The following is a 20,958-nucleotide window of genomic DNA, read 5'->3' as shown; positions in this document are numbered from 1 at the left end:
CTTTAGCTTACTTCCATGTGTAAGACGACCTTCAATTTTTAGTCTGAAGATTTTAGACAAGTTTTGCCTTATACACAGAAAAATACTGTATTTACAGTAATAGAAATAAATCCCATGGCTCTAGCTATGAAGTCTTATATATCAAATTTAGTAATAAGCAGAATTTTCCATTTAATGTGGTTGGTGCCAAGTTTCAGTAAAGAATGAAACTATTTATAGTACAAATACATAATATTTCAACAGACAAGAAGCAAGGGAAATTAATATTAGGAACAGGCATACTGAACATACATCCTTCAATTTCTATGGAAAAAAATGTCCCTATAGAACTCACTTCCAAGGGCACAGGGTTAGATCTGCAGTGTTCAACTAGCATTCATACCTGGTGTAGGAGTTGCCATATTCATAGCTGGTGTACCAATCGGTGTTTTGCCAGGAGTTAACACAGGAGTGCTCCCGCCCATCTGGCTTGCAGGCGTTTCATCCCAACGTGATTTTCTTTTACTTGCTCCAGGAGTTGGTGTTTCACCAATGGAATCACCCCCTCTATCAGTACGAGGAGTTTCAGCCCAGCCACTGCCATGGCCAGGAGTATCTAAAAAACAAAATCAAATAATTGTGAACTAAACAGAATGCACAAATAAAGTGTTACTCTGCACACTTTCAGGGAAAATTCTGAAAGTAAAAACTCACTGTAGTTTTCAAAAACTTTTGCAGAACTCATATCTGCCCTCCAGCCATTAATTCAAACATAAAGGTAAAGGTAAAGGTTCCCCTCGACAATTTTTGTCCAGTTGTGTTCGACTCTAGGGGGCAGTGCTCATTGTTTCCAAGCCATAGAGCCAGCATTTGTCCAAAGACAATCTTCCGTGGTCACATGGCCAGTGCGACTTAGACACGGAATGCTGTTACCTTCCCACTGGGGTGGATCCTATTAATCTACTCGCATTTGCATGCTTTCGAACCGCTAAGTTGGCGGGAGCTGGGACAAGTGACGGGCGCTCACTCCGTCACGTGGATTCAATCTTACAACTGCTTGGTTTTCTGACCCTGCAGCACAGGCTTCTGCAGTTTAGCCCACAGCGCCACCATGTCCCTAATTCAAACATAACTGGTATCAATTTTACCAAAATATAAAGCTCCAATGTTATATTAGTTTTATTTATACACACACACACCGCTGGGTCACATAATAACATTAATGCCCAGGATTCAAAAGGCTTGTATCTACTCAATGAAGTTTCTGGTTATTTTCTTCTTTAAATGAAATACAATCATACACATACTATTCCATCACTTGCTATTCCTCTGATTTACAAACATGGCATGACAAGTGACATGAGAGTGGTGTTTAATAGATGACTTGCACATGCAGAACTATTTGTGGTTCTCTGGATTTTAACCAGCACTTTTACAGAAATCAACGAGACAATATTAACATGTTGGTAATAAGCACAATGTACTTTAACTAGGTTAAAGAGATGGAAATCCACAGTCACTGGACCCACAATTTTCAAATCAGCACATCAGATAAAAAACAAAATCAAATGAAAGTAAAATCCATTTAATCTTAAAATACCTATTAATGACACCTATAAATTATTGGAATAGTCTTGATTCGATTATTAAAAAATATACCTCTTTCTGTTTTGGGAGTCTCATCCCATCGGTTCTTCCGTGCACTGGAAGTTGCGCCTCCATGGCCTGGTGTTGCATGACCAGGTGTGTCACCACGCCCAGGTGTTGCGGCTCCTGCTGGTGTATGACTAGGAGTTGGATCCCATATTTTAGATCCAGGGGTCGCTCCAGGTGTCTCACTACCCTTTGCACGGCCAGGCGTTTCATCCCATCGCAGAGATGGCGTATGTCCAGGAGTCTTGGTAACAAAAAGTACAGTTATTAGTCCTAGAAATTGTTTTTTTAATACAGTACACCATTACACTTAAAATGATCATGTTAACCATTATCAGCCAAGAGTGGCAAGCCTGATGCAGGTAGCAACGCCTCCCTGTTTTTAATTTTATTCGGCAAGTTAGGCTTCCCTAGATGAATTTGTCTTAATGATGGCACAATTCTGTATCTATGGAATACTTCAGAAATCTCAAGACATAATTTATGGGTAAAGCCCACTCCTCTTTTCCCTCTCCCCTTTTTCCCCCGACTTTACCCCCATACTCCTGAGTGATTTCTCGCCTTTTATCACCAGTCAAGTTGCTGACTTTCTTCTAACTGTTATGAAGACCTCCCCTCCCCCCCTCCCCCTACCCTAAACCCTCTGTAAACCTCTCTGAACCTAGCCTACTATAATCCCAACCTCACCCTTCCCCCCACCCGGTATTGGAGTGTAACTATCCTGTGTACTCCCTGTACCCTGTAATGCCAAGAAAGGTTTCTGCATGTGTGTGTGTGGGTAAAGCTGCACATGATGGGGCAGTTTATATTCTATGTCTTTAACTGGTTTGCAAAAAAGGGGTTTACACTTTATAAAAATAACATTGGAGAGGGCAAGCAATCCCTTTTTCCACTTTTATCTCAGAAATGTATTTCATTAAGCAATTTGTGTCCTTCTTAGCTCACTTACTGCACTGGAAGCTGGTGGAGGGAGACTGGTTAAAGTGACTGGATGAGGTTCACTACCCTACAACACCTATCAGTGTAAAAGGGAGGCCCAAGTTACTTTCCCTTTATTCATGAACAGAGCAGGTATGTGCTCAGGACATATATGGTGTCCTGACACATGCAGACTGGTCATTATCATGGTGGGTAGTTCACTGAACGTTCTTCAAATCATTCAGCAATAGATTCAAGCTGAATTATGCTATTAAGGGAAAAACTGGGAAGCCTTCTCCTTCTGTGACTCCAAGACACCTTCTTGAAATCAAAATTCATTTAAATACATTTTTCTTTCTAACAACTAATGATCCAAAGTTTGAAGATAGCTTCCGTGGCAGGTATAGGAATTCTTCCTATTGTAGGGCCATTTTTCACGGACCACAGCTATGTATGGTATTCCTATGGTACCAGGCTGGAAAAGGCTCCTCCAATGAGAGGCACAACACTCAAAACTCTCACATAATAGTACAGAAAGGGAATTTTTTCAGAGGGTAACATTAAAAGAGAATAATTTTGAACGGCAAGCAATAATGCTAGGGCAGGACTTCAGAAACCTCCTACCAAAAGCACATGAGGTTAATATCTATCACTATTGTCTTACTTCAGCTTGATCCCAGCTAGATAATTTCTTCGGGGTGGCACCAGGAGTCTGGTCAGCAGTCTGATCCCAACGCCGTTTGCGTTTTGATGGTGGCTGGGATGCAGCACCATTCACGACTTTAAGTTCACCGGCCTTAGCCTTTTCTGCAAGTTGCTGTCTTATTTCCCTCTGAAAAACAGAACACTTTAATGAACAATTTCTTATTCCAATACTGCAAGTTAAAGATTTTTAAAAAATCAATAAACCCAAACTTGAGCTAATGTAATTTTTAACTTTAAGCCATATAAGTCTGTAGGATTTCAGTCTTGATAAGTGAAATGACTGCCAAAAGAACTGTAAACACTTTTTTTCATGGTGGGAGGACCTCTTAATTTTCTCCATATACAATGTTTTACTATATTAACTGGATTCATAATGTTCCTATCCTGACATTTGCTATACAGTGGGGTCTTGACTTGAGAACTTAATCCGTATTGGAAGGTGGTTCTCAAGTCAAAAAGTCTGTAGGTCAAGTCTCCATTGACCTACAGTGCATTGAAAACCGATTAATCCCGTAACAGGCCGTTTTTGTTCCATTTTGGTTGTTTTCTGGTCTGTAAGTCAATTCTAAGGCTGCAAGTCAAACCTAAATTTTGTGGCCAGAGAAGTCTGTAACTCAAAAAGTCTGTAAGTCAAGCCATCTGTAAGTCAAGGGTCCACTGTATTCCTTCTACTTGGGAGTGTACTGAATGAAGTATAGGCTGCACCCCACCAGCAACATCATGGTTTACAGTGAGTAGCCATACTCATTTGCCATTTAATTTATCCAAAATGTTCTGATATAATGTTGCATTAAAGTAGAGGTAGACAACTTCCAAATATAAAATGACCATCCTGGAAACTCATATATCCATCAACTACCCCTCCTTGAGACCATACAATTTCCTTTTTAAATTGTAATTTTCTTGCATGAATTTTTAAAATGGAGAAAAAAAATTCACCACTGCTATAATGTTAAAACAGACCTGCCACGAGCGAAAGTGCTCAAGGGGCATATATGGCCCAAAAACCTCTGCTCTGAGGCACTGGGGAAATACTGAATAAAGGATACAAGCAGGACCAGGGAGGACAGGCACCAATGCCACTGAACCCCAATGAACAGCCTTGACTGCAACAAATCACTACTGAAATTTTGAGTAAAATGGTAGCCAACCTCTTCTTTTGTTAAATGCTGTTCACGCATAACATCCATGTATGTTCTGGCATTCATTTTAGGATCAGGTGTCTTCCCTCCTGCAGAAGAGAACAGCAACAGGACAGAAGTATAATAAGTACAGGAAATGCAGAAATGTTGGCTTTTACAACTGTCCTATTCAAAGATTACATTATGTCAAAATCAATTTAATTTTACTGTTTTGACTGTTTTTTAAAATAAATTACATGTATCTTACGTTTATTTCAGTTTGCTGATCAATTTAACCTGTTTGAACACAAACATAACTACAACAGTTTAAAACAAATATATATTTTTAAAGGAGATAAGAATGATAAAATGACAGCACAGTTAAAGAGTCTTCAGAAGTGATGGGTTCCTGGGTTGCTAATCCGGAATACGTACACTTTCGTGCCTTTGTCTCCATCAGCAGTTCTGACTTCAAGCAGCAGAATAGAAGCCTAGAAAATTATCTCTTTACCATTAGTAACACTTTGGAAAGATATTTATAATCAACACATTACCTTGTTCAACCTGATAAACCCTATGCTATCTGACTACGAACTACTGTACACCTAGATAATGACTCAATTTTTTTTAAAAAAATCAAACAGACCAGCGTATATTTTAGATGACTTTGGACAACCATTCCCAGATGTTTAAGTCTGTGGAGGTATGTCAAAGGGCTTCACATTAAAAGCACCCAATTTCTCCCCCCACTGATTCTGAACATATGATTACAGTTGTGAGTTGATTGCAGTAGACTATGTTTATCATCATATGAATACTTCACAGGCAAGATACATTGTAAGATACACTAATCTGTACCTTGATTTTACTCTAACTTCAAATATTCTACAGAAGCCCAGTAATATAGCAACAAATGTATCAAGGTAACACTACTACTCTTCATGTGTAGATTGGCTATACAGGTAGTATAGCATTACTATTTAGGACAAAATAAAATTCTTAATACATTTTCTACGCTGAAGATCATTGCCCAATTGGCAGTGTCATTCTGACACTAGCTTTGATAGGACTTTCCTTTGGGATACTTTTTCACCATTATCTACACAGGATGTGTTGAACTGCACCCTTAAGAATGCAGACAGGACTGGCATATAGCAGTACTGCTGTAGGAAAGAAATTAAGGACAGTTAGTATGGGCCTGTGAATTCTCACAATACATGTTTATATCAATGACAGTAAGCAAGTAAAATCCATATTCCTACTAATTCATGCAGGCATGAAAAGCCAATTTACAAAAACCTGCAGCCAATTATAGCTTTAACCAACAGGTGCCCATAGGTTCCTTGTCAAACTGACTCACCTGAGGAAAGCTTCCATTAGGCCCACTACTGCCCCTTGCACTAACCTATCTTCTAAAATAATCAGAAGAGATTTCCACTGTTAAAAAGAATCAAAGCTTCTTAATATTACTTTTGCTTCACTTGGCTAAACCTACTAAATCATCAGAATTTGAGGATCGACTGCTATGATTTGCTAACTAACCAATTTAAAAGCAGTAACTCCTTTTACATTCTAATTTAGAATTGAAAACTTCCAGTAAGCTGGAAGATTCTCAACTACATATACAAGTTGTTCAAAGTACAGCATACATAACCCAAAGCAAAAAGAAAAGAGAAACCTTTAACCCTTTGCGTTTCTATGGCAATGGCTCATTATTTTCTTGTCCTTCTACCTGGAAAGAAAATTTGTATTATAAAAGATGGACAAAATGGCAAAATGTGACTTCAACCAACCCTTATTAAACTATATAAACTAAAAATTTCCAGAATGCATAAGCATGCCAACAGAAATCAAAGGGCTAAAGACAATTTAAGGGAACAAAACTGGTAAGGTCCAGTGAAAAAGTGAAAATAAGTTACCATCTGCAAAAGGATCTAGACGTTCAGGAGATATAATCATCATCCTTCTGCGATTTTTGTATTCATCTTCCCTATCAGCGATCTTTTGTGGACGATGTTCAGCAAATGGATCATACTAAAAACCAGAACACAGAACACCTTTTGTTATCAAACAACAATACAAAAAGCTAATTTTTCCTTTTCTTTTTTATTTATTTATTTTATTTTTTTGGCTTTGCGTCCTCCTCCCAACTGATCTTTAGAGAAGAAATTACTATTCAGTTATGCTGTTGTATGACACTTCGGGACTCTTAATCAATAGGTGAGGCTACTTTATCATTTCTGCTACACATACCCAGAATATCTCAAAATATTATTTTATGACAATTAACTGTCGCTCTGTCAAGAACTCTAGCAAAAAGTCTCCTAAATATTTGATACAACTTGAAGGTTTTTGAATTTATCTACTTTAAGAAATGGCTGGTGAAGGGGAAAATCAGTCAATTTCAAGTTCATACACAGGGTGTTCCAAATCCATACCATACCACAATTTTCAGAACCTAGTTTCCACTAAAGTGAATCTAATTTTTACATTAAAATCAGACAAAACATTATTACTTTCAAAAGCTCTCTTCCAAAATGCATACTGGCAAATTTTAATACAGAAACTTCCTTCACTATACAGCAAAAATAGCCATAATACACCCATTGTTTGGTGGTGCAGCTGTAATAAAAATATGCCACTTAATTGTACAAACAAGCAAGTGAAAAGTCCATAAAAAGGTAAAGGTTCCCCTTGACAATTTTTGTCCAGTCGTGTCCGACTCTAGGGGGCAGCGCTCATCCCGCTCTTCAAGCCATAGAGCCAGCGTTTTTTGTCCGAAGACAATTTTTCCGTGGTCACATGGCCAGTGTGATTTAGACACAGAACGCTGTTTACCTTCCCACCGAGGTGGTCCCTATTTATCTACTCGCATTTGCATGCTTTCGAACCGCTAGGTTGGCGGGAGCTGGGACAAGCGACGGGTGCTCATTCCGTTGCGTGGATTCGATCTTACGACTGCCGGATCTTCTGACCCTGCAGCACAGGCTTCTGCGGTTTAGCCCACAGCGCCACCACGTCCCTGCCTTGCTTTAAAAGGGGGAAATGGCTCTGCACTGTTGCATCTTGTTTTAAAGGGGAAAGAAGCATACCCACCCACTTGGTGCTATGCAGCCAACCCTTGCTATACAGAGATGATCTGAATTTCACCAAGCAAGCAGTATTTAACAGAATGAACCTTTAGAGGCAGTGACTATCACAAAATGAAATCAAATTATTATACAAAATCTGTTATAAATTTTCAGCAACAGCTAATAATCATGAACAATTATATGCAAATTTACTAACTTGCTTTCCAACTATTCTATTTCCCATATTCTAACACAACCATAGAGAAACACTATGTTCTCAACTGCCCCCCCCCAAATGGAAGTAGAATTCTTCTAAAATCATTATTTTGCATTATTTACTGAAAAGCTTACCTGTTCTGTTGACTGTGGTATGTCGTTGAGCAGTGCCACTGGTGCATGGTATCCAGGCTTCTTCTGGCCAAGCAAGCTTGTAGATGAGTAGTCATCATCATCCTACACAATTAAGATAAAACAAACATTAACCATCCACTTTTATAATTCAATTCAATATAGCAAGATTTCAAGAATTCTTTACAAAATTTTCAGTGGAGACTGTGGCCTAAGCTATCTCTGTGCAAAGTTCTAGAATTACTGGCTAAAATCCAGCAGTACGTCTACTGTAGTAGCGGGGATTTGGTGAGAGAACTCCTCTATAAGTTCTAATTATTCAATGGACCTACTCCAATTGCAAGTTACTACCGCATTTCAGCCATTGCAATGATGAAAATATTTATTCCTGGGAGTGATTTAACTGAAATGTGCTATACTTACATCTTCTAGTTCAGTTGCTGCAATTGAAGTTACATATCCTGCAAATCTGCTGTCACTTCCTCCATAGATCTCCTGATCATAGTATCCTGTAGAATCAAGGCCCACACCCTGAGCTTCATCAAGGGCAGCTTTTTTGCCTTGGATTTCTCTAATCTGCGCTTCAATATCTGCAAGAAAATTAGATATTTTAATACACTTCAACTGCAAGAAAATTAAATATTTTAATACACTTCAACAAAACCAGTCTTATAAACCACAAATAAAAATAGTACAGTGGTGCCCTGCATAGCGAAGATAATCCGTTCCAAAAAAATCATCGCTATACGGATTCGTCGCTATGCGGGGCAAAAAACCCCATAGGAATTCATTAAAACACGTTTAATGCGTTCCTATGGGGGAAAACTCATCTTTAAGCGAAAATCCTCCATCCGACCACCATTTTTGGTGCCTCTAAAGCGAAGCAACACAGCGGGCGGCCATTTTGGAACCCCCGATCAGCTGTGCAGCTCTCTCTCTCCACCCCTTCCAGGTCCAGCCTGGGCAGGGAGACTGAGGCCAGGGTCTCCTTGCCCAGGCTGGAGTTGCGGGGGGGGGAGAGAGAGACGAAGTCGGTGGGGGTTTGCGAAGCTGGCTTCCCCGCGATCTTTTCAAAACCCCTGCCCATCAGCTGTGCTTCGGGCTGGTTCTGAGAGACTTCGGCTCTCTCTCTCTCCCCCCCCCCACAACTCCAGCCTGGAGCACAGCTGATGGGTGGGTGTTTGCAAAGATCGCGGGGAAAGCAGCTTCGCAAACCCCGCTCTCTCTCTCTCTCTCTCTCTCTCTCTCTCTCTCTCTCTCTCTCTCTCTCTCCTTGCAGGTCCAGCCTGGGCAGGGAGACTGAGGCACCACGCCGCCACAGCCAGGGTGGCGGCACGGTGCCTCAGTCTCCCCGCCCAGGATGGAGTTGTGAGGGGGGAAGAGAGAGAGAGAGCACTGAAGTCGGTGGGGGGTTTGCGAAGCTGGCTTCCCCGTGATCTCTGCAAACCCCCCGCCCATCAGCTGTGCTTTGGGGCTCTCTTTCGGCGGGGCCTTTGGGATGATCGTGGGGAAGCGCTTCCTCACGATCATCGCAAAGCAATTTCCCCCATTTAAAACATCGCAATGCGATAGCTTTTGCAATCGCAAATACTCAATCGCTATGCAGATTCATCATTAAACGGGGCACTCGTTAAGCGAGGCACCACTGTATGTGGAAATTTCTGCAACTTTCATCTTTCAAGGCCTATTCAAGCAAAAAACGGGCTAGTATCTTACATACACAGTGTATGCAGGGAGCTACTAACCAGTAACACTTGGTATACAGTGGTGCCTCGCTTAACGATTACCTCATTCAATGACGAATCCGCTTGACGATGAGGTTTTTGCGATTGCTTTTGCGATGTTTTAATGGGCAAAATTTGCTTCCCGGATCGGTTCCCTGCTTCAGGAACCGATTCTTCGCATCACAACGATCAAAACAGCTGATCGTCGGGTTTCAAAATGGCCGCCTGCTGTGTAAAATGACCCCCCGCTGTGCTTTAGTATGGATTTTTCGCTGCACAGGCATCGGAAAATGGCCACCCTATGGAGGATCTTCGCTGGACGCTGAGGTAGTTAGCCCACTGGAACGCATTGAGCGGTTTTCAATGTGTTTCAATGGGCTTTTTTATTTTGCTTGGCGAGGATTTCACTCTACAGCGATTTCGCTGGAACGATTATCCTCGTCAAGCGAGGCACCACTGTATTTTAAGTTTTTTTCTGCACAAAAGGTTTGCTTAGATTAATGGGAGGATGGTGCAACAAATCTCAGCTGCAGAACTGTTATGCACAGTTAAAAAAATGTGTTCTCAGATGCATGGAGATAACCTCAAATACAATCCCAGCCATAGTGTTAATGGGACTAAAACTACCACATGAAATCTTCAAGCTTCAGGTGCAAAGAGACAAAGCCGCTCATGTCGAAGCAGATACCTCCTTTCTTAGCACTTAAAGCATTACATCTACTGGTGTGGTGTCTCTCTCCCCCCAATCTCAGATTTCATATATAATTCTCTTCAAAATACAAACCAGAAAAGGTATAGGATGGTATGTGTTTCACATAATAAACCTGAATTGCTTCACATCCCACAGCATAAAACAGAACTATAAAAAACAATATAACGGCTAGTACAGTGGTGCCCCGCTTGACAACTAATCCGCTTTACGATGAGTTTTTTGCAATCACTATTGTGATCGCAAAATGATTATTCCTATGGGGTTTTCCACTTTATGATGATCGGTTCCTTGCTTCAGGAACTGATTTTTTGCTTAACGATGGTTTTGAAACAGCTGATCGACGGTTCACAAAATGGCTGCCCACTGTGCAAAATGGCTCCTTGCTGTGTTTAGGACGGATTGCTCACCTTACAAGCACCAAAAAATGCCCCCCCCCTATGGAGAATCTTCACTGGACGCTGAGGTATTTAGCCCATTGGAACGCACTGAGCGTTTTTCAATGTGTTTCAATGGGCTTTTTTATTTCACTTGACGAGATTTCGCTCTACAGCGATTTCGCTGGAACGATTATCCTCGTCAAGTGAGGTACCACTGTACCATCTTGCAGAGACCTGTTTGCACAGTAGGGACATCATCATTTGCAGATTTGCTGCTAATTAATGTTTTAAAGTTGGGGGGAGGGTGTGGCAGTGGTTTTGTCTCTTTGCACATGAATTGACTGAAACCTGAAATTTTTAAAAAATGAATCTGTTAATTAGGGGCAATCTGCCACTGCTGTTGACATCCACCCTGTTGTGCACGCAGAACTCCAAAAGAGGATAGTGGGCTATAATAATGAAACCACAGCAGTAATTCCTCATTCCAGTCTTAAAACTCGGCATTTTTTTGTAATTCACATGCATTCCCTTCCATCTAATGATCCACAAAATCTGAAATCCACACCAGCAGGATAGCAGTTTTTCAACAGATTGCAAATGAAATCAGAATACCATCAATAGTTATTTTTAAATTCTCATAATAGTTCTCTGCAACAAAAAACCAGACTAAAATTGCAGATCGAAAAATAAGCACTTACAAATATGTAAAAATCAGAGGCTGTATTGAACGGCACTCCTGTGAAATACTGTACAGTGGTGCCTCGCATAGCGATGTTAATCCGTGCAGCAAAAATCGCTGCTAAGCGTTTTCATTGCTATGCGATTTTTAAAAGCCCACAGAAACGCATTAAAACCTCTTTAATGCGTTCCTATGGGCTTAAAACTCACCTTAAAGCGAAGATCCTCCATACGGCAGCCATTTTCACTGCCTCTTATGTGAGGAATCGGCACAAAAACACAGCGGGCGGCCATTTTTTTAAACCGGTGGCCATTTTGGAACTGCTGATCAGCTATTTTAAAAGCATCGCTTTGCGATGATCGGTAAAGTGAAACAGGGAACCGATAATCGCAAAGCGATAAAACCACATAGGAAACATCACAATGCGATCGCAAAAAGTTGATCGCTATGCGGTTTCGTCGCTAAACGGAGCACCCGTTAAGCGAGGCACCACTGTATTTAACTGTATGCATCAAAGTATACAGTCAAATACAGCATAAATTAAATATTTGTGTTTATGTACACATTGTTACAAATCAATGCCAGTCAGTTCACTGGCACTACTACACAGAAAAAGCCAAAAGAGTCTCAAGGCTTACAGATTCCCTCCCCTTGCCTTGCGCTGCAGCTTCTACCAACTCAGCCTTTTGTTTGACAAGTTGGGAGACAGAATCCAACCAACAGCCACCAGAGGCAAAATCTGAAGCCCACACCCTTGATCTGTGTTTGCACTTTGCAACACACTTTTAGGAATCCAGACCTGGCATGGACATCTGCCACAACTTTAGGGATTTTAATATTTCTTTCTGGACTATCCACAATATATCAGCAGACAAAGCTAGCAGTTTTGTTTTAGTGCTCTAATAAAGGTATTGCCTGCTTTTGTACTGTGTAATGACCACATGGCTTTGTTTGTGGATTTTTGTCTTTTCCTGGAAATAACAGGAGACTCTTGTAGATATACAGAGCATGTGGAAGCCAGCAAATTCCAAGACTGGAACTCTTCAAAGCACTACCAGCAGAGAGGAGTTTCTCTCCTACTTCCTTCTTAAGAAAAGAAGGGGGCAATCTAGTCTCCTTTCAGATGACATTCCTTAAACCAGTCATTCTCAGTGGAGGCCATATGCCCCCTTGGGGGGCTGAGCACATTTGAAGGGAGCCATAGACTGGAAATAATTTCTCCACACACCACCTTATAAGGTTCATTATGCAACTTATACAACCCTGATTCAGCCTATAGTTCTTTCATGCTGTGTTTATGGCCATGACCCCTCCCCAAAAAGCTGAGAACTGGATTCTTAAATGGTCTTCTGAAATGGACCCTTCCATTTTATCTCTTTTGCTCTTTCTCATACACAAAAGTACCACCAAACTTCATTAAAATGTTGTTGGATATTACTCTCATCAGCAATGAGGGACTATGGCAGACGCAGTCCCAGAAACATCTAGAGGGCCTACAATCTCTATACATCACACAGAGACTTTCACATACTCAGTCCATGTTGCTTTTGTGTAAATCATAAGATTGATTAGTATGATTGTCAACATCTTCAGCAATTTGATGGAAAACAGTACTGCAGAAATTCTAGCAATAATAATGGTTTTTGTTATCCCACATGTAACAATATTCTCAGTCACTGAAATGCAAAGTACAGTGGACCCTCTACTTACGGAATTAATCCGTATTGGAATGGTGGCTGCAGGTCGAAAAGTCTGTAGGTCGAGTCTCCATTGACCTACAATGCATTGAAAACCGATTAATCCCGTAACCGGCTGTTTTTGTTCCATTTTTGTTCCATTTTGGTTTTTTTTCTGGTCTGTAAGCCGATTCTCCAGCTGCAAGTCGAACCTAAATTTTGTGGCCAGAGAAGTCTGTAACTCGAAAAGTCTGTAAGTTGAGCCGTCTGTAAGTCGAGGGTCCACTGTATTAGAGAAGCAATTTTGCCTGCCTATTGCTGGATATATTGTAACCTACACGTGATACCTTTTAAGAGGTTTCGGCTGAGGGGAACTTTTCTGGTTTGGGGTCGATGTCAGTCAATTTAGTACAGCAAAAAGCAAATGTGCTACTTATATACTGCCCTACAGCACATGAAGTACTCTCTAGGCAGTTTACAATTTAATTATGCAGGTAATCTATTGCCACCCCCAAGCTGGGTACTCAATTTATCAACCTCAGAAGGATGGAATGCTGAGTGAATCTCAAGTCGGCTACCTGGGATTGAACCCAGGTTGTGAGCAGAATTCTGGCTACAGTACTGCACTGAGCCACAAGGCTCCAATAGCAGTCAATAGTTCCCTCTCTATCTCTGATTTCCCCCCCAATCTTTTTCTAGTCAGGGTTCACTCAGAGTTAGCAATGAAGTCTGTCGGAAGTGGACAGTTAGAGTGAAGTGTTTGGTCAGCTACGTAACTAGAGCTAGTCAGTAATGAAGCTAGTTAACAAGTTAAGTTCAGTGACGTAACAAGTTAACATTTTATACAATATGATGCTTGGTTTTTTAATCTATAAAAACTAAGTAAACGGATCAATTTTATTCTTACTCATTACCAGAGTCTGAGTGAATGTATTTGAGGCAGAAAGTGCCAGCCCAGGAAAACTAACAAATAAAGGGTGGTTTATTGAGAGACTTGTAGCTCAATGTACTCTCTATCTATAGGTTCCTGACTGAACTATTTTATCTACTGCATAAAGAGAGGAAGTTATCTAACTTTATTTTAATTTAAAACCACACTCAGTTTCCTCACATACTCTGTCCCCAAGTCCTACAGGCTTCTGACTTGCATTTCCTAAAAGTGATCCCTCTGTATCAGATTGTAAACTCTTTTTGAAATGAAGAGGTATTCTGAAAGCCTCCTCTGCAATCATAAGTGGATCAGTTGCTTAAAATTTTATTTTACAAACAATTAAAAATATTTTGGCATATTTCTTTAAATCTGAGAGCTGTTTGTGCACAGAACAGTTCTCTGGATTGCATGAAAGAGAATCTATAACATATTTTTTAAAACAGTTATAAAACTATCAAGAGTACTGCACTGTTTTAAGAGTCACTGTCAGAGAAACACAAGCCCAAAAGACTCTTCACTGCATGAAACTTCAAGGTTCCATGTGGTCAAAATTCTATGTTGACAACATAGCATAGTCAACATAGACTCTGGGTTGACAACACAGTGAAAGAAGTCGACACTTACTGAAACAGTTGAGATCAAAATTATCTTTTCTGTCAAAATACAAATGTGGCGAGTGAATGAAACTTGCTTCAGCAGAGTATACATACAGTATCATGACCTTCCCTATCAGCTGGCACAAAGAGCAGTATCTGCAGTACACCTGACAAACGGAACAGAACCAGACGTAACATACTGGGAAACTATTATTTCACTCATCTCCTACTAGTGGGCTTCCCACAGGCAGCGGAACTGTGGGGACAGAATGCTGGAGTACATAACCCTCTGGACTCGCTGAGCATAGTTCAGAAGTGACAAATTTTGCCTCCTGTCAGGGGATATAAATACATCTATAACAATGGATAAATGAAATGTGTACAAATATGTGCTGCACATTTCCTCATTATAATACTGAAAATCAGACTGTATCCACATAGCATTTTTTAAACAAAATGCAACTAAGCCAACCTACATATCACTGAAATAGGTACATATTGTTCAGTTCATTCCTTCTTCCATCTGTTGCTTCCTCTGTTTTTTTTTTTTTTTTTTTTTTTGTATCTTCAACTGTCAGCCACATAGAGCAGGGGTCTCGAACCCCCGGTCCACAGCCCAGTGGCAGTCCATGGGCTTCCTGGAACTGGGCCGCTATAAAACTGGGAGATATAAAACACAGACCTCCACCCCTCCTGTACGCATGGTGGGCGTGTCACACTTGCAGAGGGGCATGTAGTGCTCATGTGACATGCCTTCTGCACATGAAGCCTGCACCTCCCAACCAATCCACGGTCCCAAAAATGTTGGGGACCGCTACCATAGAGTATGGACCTGGCAAACCTGCCACGCTCCCCACACACATGGAGATATAAAATAACCTCCAAAGGCACTGTATTCAGTTTTTTAAAAACACCAAACAGGCAGCAGTTAGATACATTAGTGGGAACAAGGCATTTGAATCACATTACACCTATCAGCTGCAATGTACTAGCTACCACTTTGCTTCTGGGCTCAATTCAAAATAATTGTCTTAGCCTTTAAAGCACTAAGCAGCTTAAGAACTGGGTATCTTCAGGACCTCTTTCTTTCTTATGTAGTATGATCATTTACCTTGTAGCCAAGATTCCCTCTAATTCTCTGGAATTCTGTGTGGAGGCTCCGCCCTCTGCGTACAGAGTTCCAGCTGCAAACAGTCAGATATATTTGCACAGCTGTGCGCGTCTGATGGAGCAGCATGCACCAGCGTAGTTTAGAGCATTGCTTGTGCCATACTTCAGATTACATGTTCTCAAAAAGCTAGGTGAACAAGAACAATGTTTAAAACCTTTTAGGTGTTGCACCTGCTTTGTGGAACAAATGCTCTGCTAACAGAAGACTAGCCAAGCCACAACACTACTACAGGCATTTTAGGAAATATGTAAGATCATGGCTCTCCATCAAAAGTCTGAACAGCCCTTCATTGTGTTTTTGCTCATATGGCTACCTGCTGTTTTAATAATCCTACTATTGTTGCTACTTTACTTGTGATTATTAAAGGTCAACATATAAAGGTCAACAGGCTGATTAAAAACATAGCCTTTAAAAATCTAATGTAGACTATAGATGCCAAACTTCTTATCAAGATTTGAAAAACTCCATTAGCCCATTTACTTGTAGTTCTTGTGCAGCTGTATCACATGCAGCCTAATTCCCTTTACTCTTGCCAAAATATCCAACCATATATAATACTTACAAACTCCTATCACTACAATATCTTTGCTGCTCACATTTCTGTTCATCTAGTTCCATCAACTTTTCCAACTCTTACTGGCATTTGGGTCTCATCAAATCTCTTTATATACTCTTGTAGTTCTTTCCCACAGAAAGAAGATTCACACATGGGCAACTGCACAGTATACCATAGCTTGCTATCACTGAAGAATGCAAGGTCAAGGTGTGATTTTGCTAAGGTATTACACTTCAAAGGTTGAACTTTCTATCACAAATCAGAAGTAGATCGATTTACCTTCTATAAGTTGAACATTCTGAAAGCTCTGGTGCCACAATTAGGTCATCCTTAAACACAAAGTGTTCTATAGCGGCCATTCTCAAGGAGGTAGGGGAGAGAGAGGCTGGCTGGCACATTTGAAGGGGTCCACAGTCTGGAAACAATTCTTCACACACCACCTTATAAGGTTCATTATGCAATTTACCTGATTTCGCCTATATTTCTTTTATATTGTGTTTATGGCTGTGGCCAAAAACAGGCTGAGAATGGCTGTTCTAAAGTATTCAAAATTTTAATATACAGTACATATTTTAGAGTGCATGCATTGAATCCCATTTTAAAATTAAACAGACTGCTAAAAGTAATGAATATTTATCAGTAGGGGGATTTTTATGACATTTTAATTTTCTCTACAACCTGTATTTTAACCCATAAGCAAGTTCAAACATGTTTATGAGTAATCTGGCCTTTCTTGCAAGATTACTCATACACATGTTCAAGCCCAGCAATAAACTGAAACATAGGTTGCAGAAAAAATATATAACATGTCATAGAACACCCCCCCCAATTTATTAGAATATACGTATTATGCTACATGTTGTCCTAGTTCTAAGGTTAATTAACATTGTCTAGACCCACAATTTTCCTTTAAAAAGTAAATTTCTTAAATAGAGCAGTCTGCATTGTAACTAATAACACAATAGAACTGGGCCCACCCCACATTACTAAGAACTCTTAATGTTGAACAACGCTCAGGAGGAAACAAAAATCCGCTCTAGTACAATTCCAATGTCTGCATTTACTAACAATCTACCTAATTTTCATTAGACTTATTGCACAATAGACACATTATCATACACCTTATTGCAAATATATAATAATAGTTTAATTATGCTAGAATTGGCAGTGAATGACTTGCAATGACCACATAGTTGAGAAACATAAGAAATCAAAAAGCCCCAAGGGACAGCTTCACTCCTAAGAATTTCCACTGAAGTTAACCTGGCATAATTTTCAGCAAGTAGATTTGGGATGAAATGCTAATCTTACAAAGCCATCTGCTCAGAGAAAAGGCCTCTGCATTAAAGCCTAGAGCCAAGAAAGGAAATTACAAATATGCCTATGGTGGAAAATATGAGGTGGTGGGAAGCACCGAAAAACTTCACAGCTCTCCTTTTGTGGAAAGAAAATAGCTGATAATGTCCGGTGCTGCTCCACAGACTTGTGTGGATGGCTATGTAGCAACTACCATATGTGCCTGAAAACAAGAACCTCAATGTTTTGCTTGTCTTTAAAAGCATTTTTTTTACAATTTATTGTTTAAAATAGGCAAATAAGCATGTTCTGTTACAGCAACTGCAGTCCACGTCCACTCGTTTTTGCAGTCAATTATTGAAAACACAAGTATGAAACCCTGTTTAATCTAGAAAACTACTTGCGGAGGTCTAATGAAAACAAAGGAGTTTAATCAGGAAGATGCCTTTCTCTACAGGCACTAGTCCATTACATCCAAATGAAAGCACGCCTGTTTGGAGTAGCAACACCCACCTCCCTTCCCAGAAGGAAGCGGACGGAGCATTTCCTCAAGCATATTGTGGGAACAAAAACCAACACCTAAACAAAGCTGGCCGGAAAGCAGCTCAAAGAACAACCTCCTCAGCCTATCTGTCCCCCGGTTCGACAATCTCGGGCCTATTTCTCTGAAAGGCCTGCCGCTGACGTGCTCAGGCCCTATTTTTTTTCTTGACCAGGAGGAACGAGCTCCTTCCCCGCTTTCCCTCCCAGGGCCACACAATGGCTGCCGCCAAAGGAGGTCAAACGTTAACAGAGACATCCGCGCCGCCTGCGTGTGTACGCACAAAACACACAGGCTCTCTGCTCCACGACCCAAATCTTTTTATGCCCTTTCCTGCTTCGGTTTTGTGTTTATGGCCGGGGAATCCCGAGAGGGAAGCATCCCTAAGGATCCGGGGGGGAAAGGCTCACGTCCGCCTCTTCTCACCGGTGGCATCTCACGTCCTTCCCCCCCCCCTCGCGGGATCTTCTCGGGCCACGAGGCCGCACAACATGAGGGAGAAAGGGAGCCGAGAACGGAGCGACGCGGGAGCGAGGGAGGGGAAGATCCCCATTACGACGCCATTACGCGCAGGCCTAGGCCCGCCTGAGGCGCAGCCCGCCCGCCCGCTCGCTCGCCTCCAGGCTAGCCTTTCCATCCTTTCCGCTTTTCCCGGCGACGACGACACGGAGGCGGACGCCGCGAAGACAAAACTAGCTGTGAATCCTAGACGCGAAGCTGGGCTTAAAGGCCCCTTCCTTCCCTTACCTTCGTGAGTCTTGGCGATCTTCGCCATTTTGTGGAGCTCGAGCTAAGCCGCTGCGGCGCGAGCGAGATGGAAGCGAGCCGCCGCGCTCCTGCTCTCGACGTCAACTTCCGCTCTCGAGGAGCGCGGGGGGGGGCGGGGCGGAGAATCGAGACGAGGCCTTCTGCGCAAGCGCCAAAGGGAAAGCGCGGGCGGGGGAGGCGGCCGTAGGTGCCGCCACAGTGGCAGAGAAAGAAGAGTGGAGTCGCGGCCCCGCCCCTTGTATGCCCCCTTGTTTCTTGGTGACGCTGGTCTCTGTTCCACCTGGCGGAGTCGTCGACGTGCTTACTCGGAAGTAAACCCCACGGTTTTATTTCCAATAAAGGATGCACTACTAGATAACAGCCAAATAGGATTAATAGCATAAGGCGGGAAGGTTGGAAGCAGCAAAGACAACGCTTTCTTCTCAGACGACGAATTTTAACCAAGAGTGCTGCCATTTGTGAGGTGCTTCATCGGAGCCTTGGGCGTTCTGGTTTTGGAAGAGGTCCCCGAGTTAAGTCTGTGCAAGCATATCAGGCAAAAGCCATATCTGAGTGGCCAGAAGAGCAGCCCTCCATGTAGTTCTCGCCGTCAATGCAAGAAGAAGACAAACACTTCCCCCCCCCCCCAAGGAGTGGGTGCAATTTGTGCAAAATGAGTGCTGCAATTATATTACTCCAAAACTGAGCTGAGCACAACAGGACAAATGGATTGGCTGTAAAGAGAACCCCACCTGAGGTTTCCTCTTGAAAAACTTCCTGTAACAACCCAGCAGCTATCACATGTTGAAATCTTGAATAATTGCAAGAATTGTTCTAAGAAATGCATAGTTCCCTTAGGTGTGACGTTGTAATGTTTTGTCTTTTGGCATCCAGACATAGGGTTGTGCTTCCAAAATAACTGTGGGTTGAGCTTGGATTTGGGGTCAAGGTTTGGATTAGGGTTGGAGTTAGGGCCAGGGTCAGAGTTCAAGGTTAACTTTAGAGTTAAGCAGATGGGCTACAGCCTTGGGTAATCTGGAAGATGGATAGAGGGGCTGATTTAGGAACTACAGTATGTCCAAGGACACTGGGGACAATGTTTTCACAAATTTGATTTCCACATCCTACTAGAAGTCAGTTGGAGCCACCATTTTGTTGTTGTTGTTGTTGTTCCTCTTCTTTCTACCTGAATCTCAAATGAGACAAGGAACCCATCTGAGCCACTTTGTCTGTTAAAGTGCCCCCCCTTACCTCTCTTCTCGGCCCTTTCCCACAAATGTTACTCCTCCCTCGTTTTACCTATCCAAGGGATATAGACAGTGTGAATATGTTTCAGGAGAATGCCACCAATGCCATAAGGAAACTTCATCTAATGACGCCCACCTACCAAGTGCATGGAACCCACATGGGCCCACATGAGCAGATCCCATGCTGAGAAAACCAGAGCAAAGCAGAACAAAAGCGTCCAGAAAGCAAGAGTTTTGACCTGCTTTGATTCTATTGACCTCTGTGTTGTGTGGATGCCGGGATGCAGAACGAGTATGATGGGTGCAAGGAAAGTTCAGTTGATTCTCAGTGGGAAGGGACTTTGAGAATGATGGCGTCCACTCCAACTGGCTTTATTCCATCATTGCATGATCAGGGATGTTAGTCTTGAGCAATCTCCAAATGGCAGACGAACCCCCCAAATGTTAAATTTCCAAGAGTGATGAAAATTACACTTGCCCCTGAAAGGCTGGAAACCAGTAATGGTTCACCCACTCCAAAGCCTGTATACGTCAGTAGATCTCCTAGGAAACTAATGAAGCTATGCTCCAGGGACCCTAATCCCAGTGCAACGCTGGAACTGACCTTTAAAAAATGTGGTGCTCCATCATGGAACAACCCCACAGAAGGAGATGGCAGTGGTTACCCAGGACTCGTTGCTAGTTGTAAAGGGCTGTCTACAACAGTTTGAGCATCACAGCCCCAACAATGTACGTCTGTCAGTGCTTTCCTATCCATATGGGCTAGAAACTTGGTTTTCTTTTTAAATTAATGTCAAGATTTTGGGATGAGTAATTTATACCCAATACAGTTTGGGCACTTGTGGGATCCTTAGGTGTGAGCAACTGCAAAGCATGCAACTCAGGAAAAATACTTCCATTCTCTGACATT

The 20,958-nt window shown here is 41.8% G+C and overlaps 1 protein-coding gene across 4 annotated transcripts in view; it reads right to left on the bottom strand.

The window, feature by feature from the left end:
• SF3B1 (splicing factor 3b subunit 1) overlaps positions 1-18,953 on the bottom strand; it is a 35,700-nt gene extending 16,747 nt beyond the window's left edge. Inside the window, exons 1-9 of one of the 4 annotated variants that reach the window (XR_013538420.1) lie at positions 18,802-18,953; positions 8,219-8,385; positions 7,799-7,900; positions 6,296-6,410; positions 4,812-6,108; positions 4,407-4,486; positions 3,215-3,382; positions 1,639-1,876; positions 383-595 (exon numbers count right to left, since the gene is read on the bottom strand). Coding sequence is in view for 2 of the 4 variants with exons in the window: in XM_020795352.3 (XP_020651011.1) it covers positions 383-595; positions 1,639-1,876; positions 3,215-3,382; positions 4,407-4,486; positions 6,296-6,410; positions 7,799-7,900; positions 8,219-8,385; positions 18,802-18,829 (1,111 nt within the window). In the remaining 2 variants the exon portion in view is untranslated. Of the gene's footprint in view, positions 1-382; positions 596-1,638; positions 1,877-3,214; positions 3,383-4,406; positions 6,109-6,295; positions 6,411-7,798; positions 7,901-8,218; positions 8,386-18,801 lie in introns of those variants that run through there. The other 3 variants (XR_013538419.1, XM_020795352.3, XM_020795353.3) reach the window with 3 other exon arrangements.
• Positions 18,954-20,958: the final 2,005 nt, after the last annotated feature.

The sequence above is a fragment of the Pogona vitticeps genome, chromosome 1, assembly GCF_051106095.1.
Source record: "Pogona vitticeps strain Pit_001003342236 chromosome 1, PviZW2.1, whole genome shotgun sequence".
Lineage (NCBI taxonomy): Eukaryota > Metazoa > Chordata > Lepidosauria > Squamata > Agamidae > Pogona > Pogona vitticeps.
This window is presented reverse-complemented; position numbering and strand designations above follow the sequence as displayed.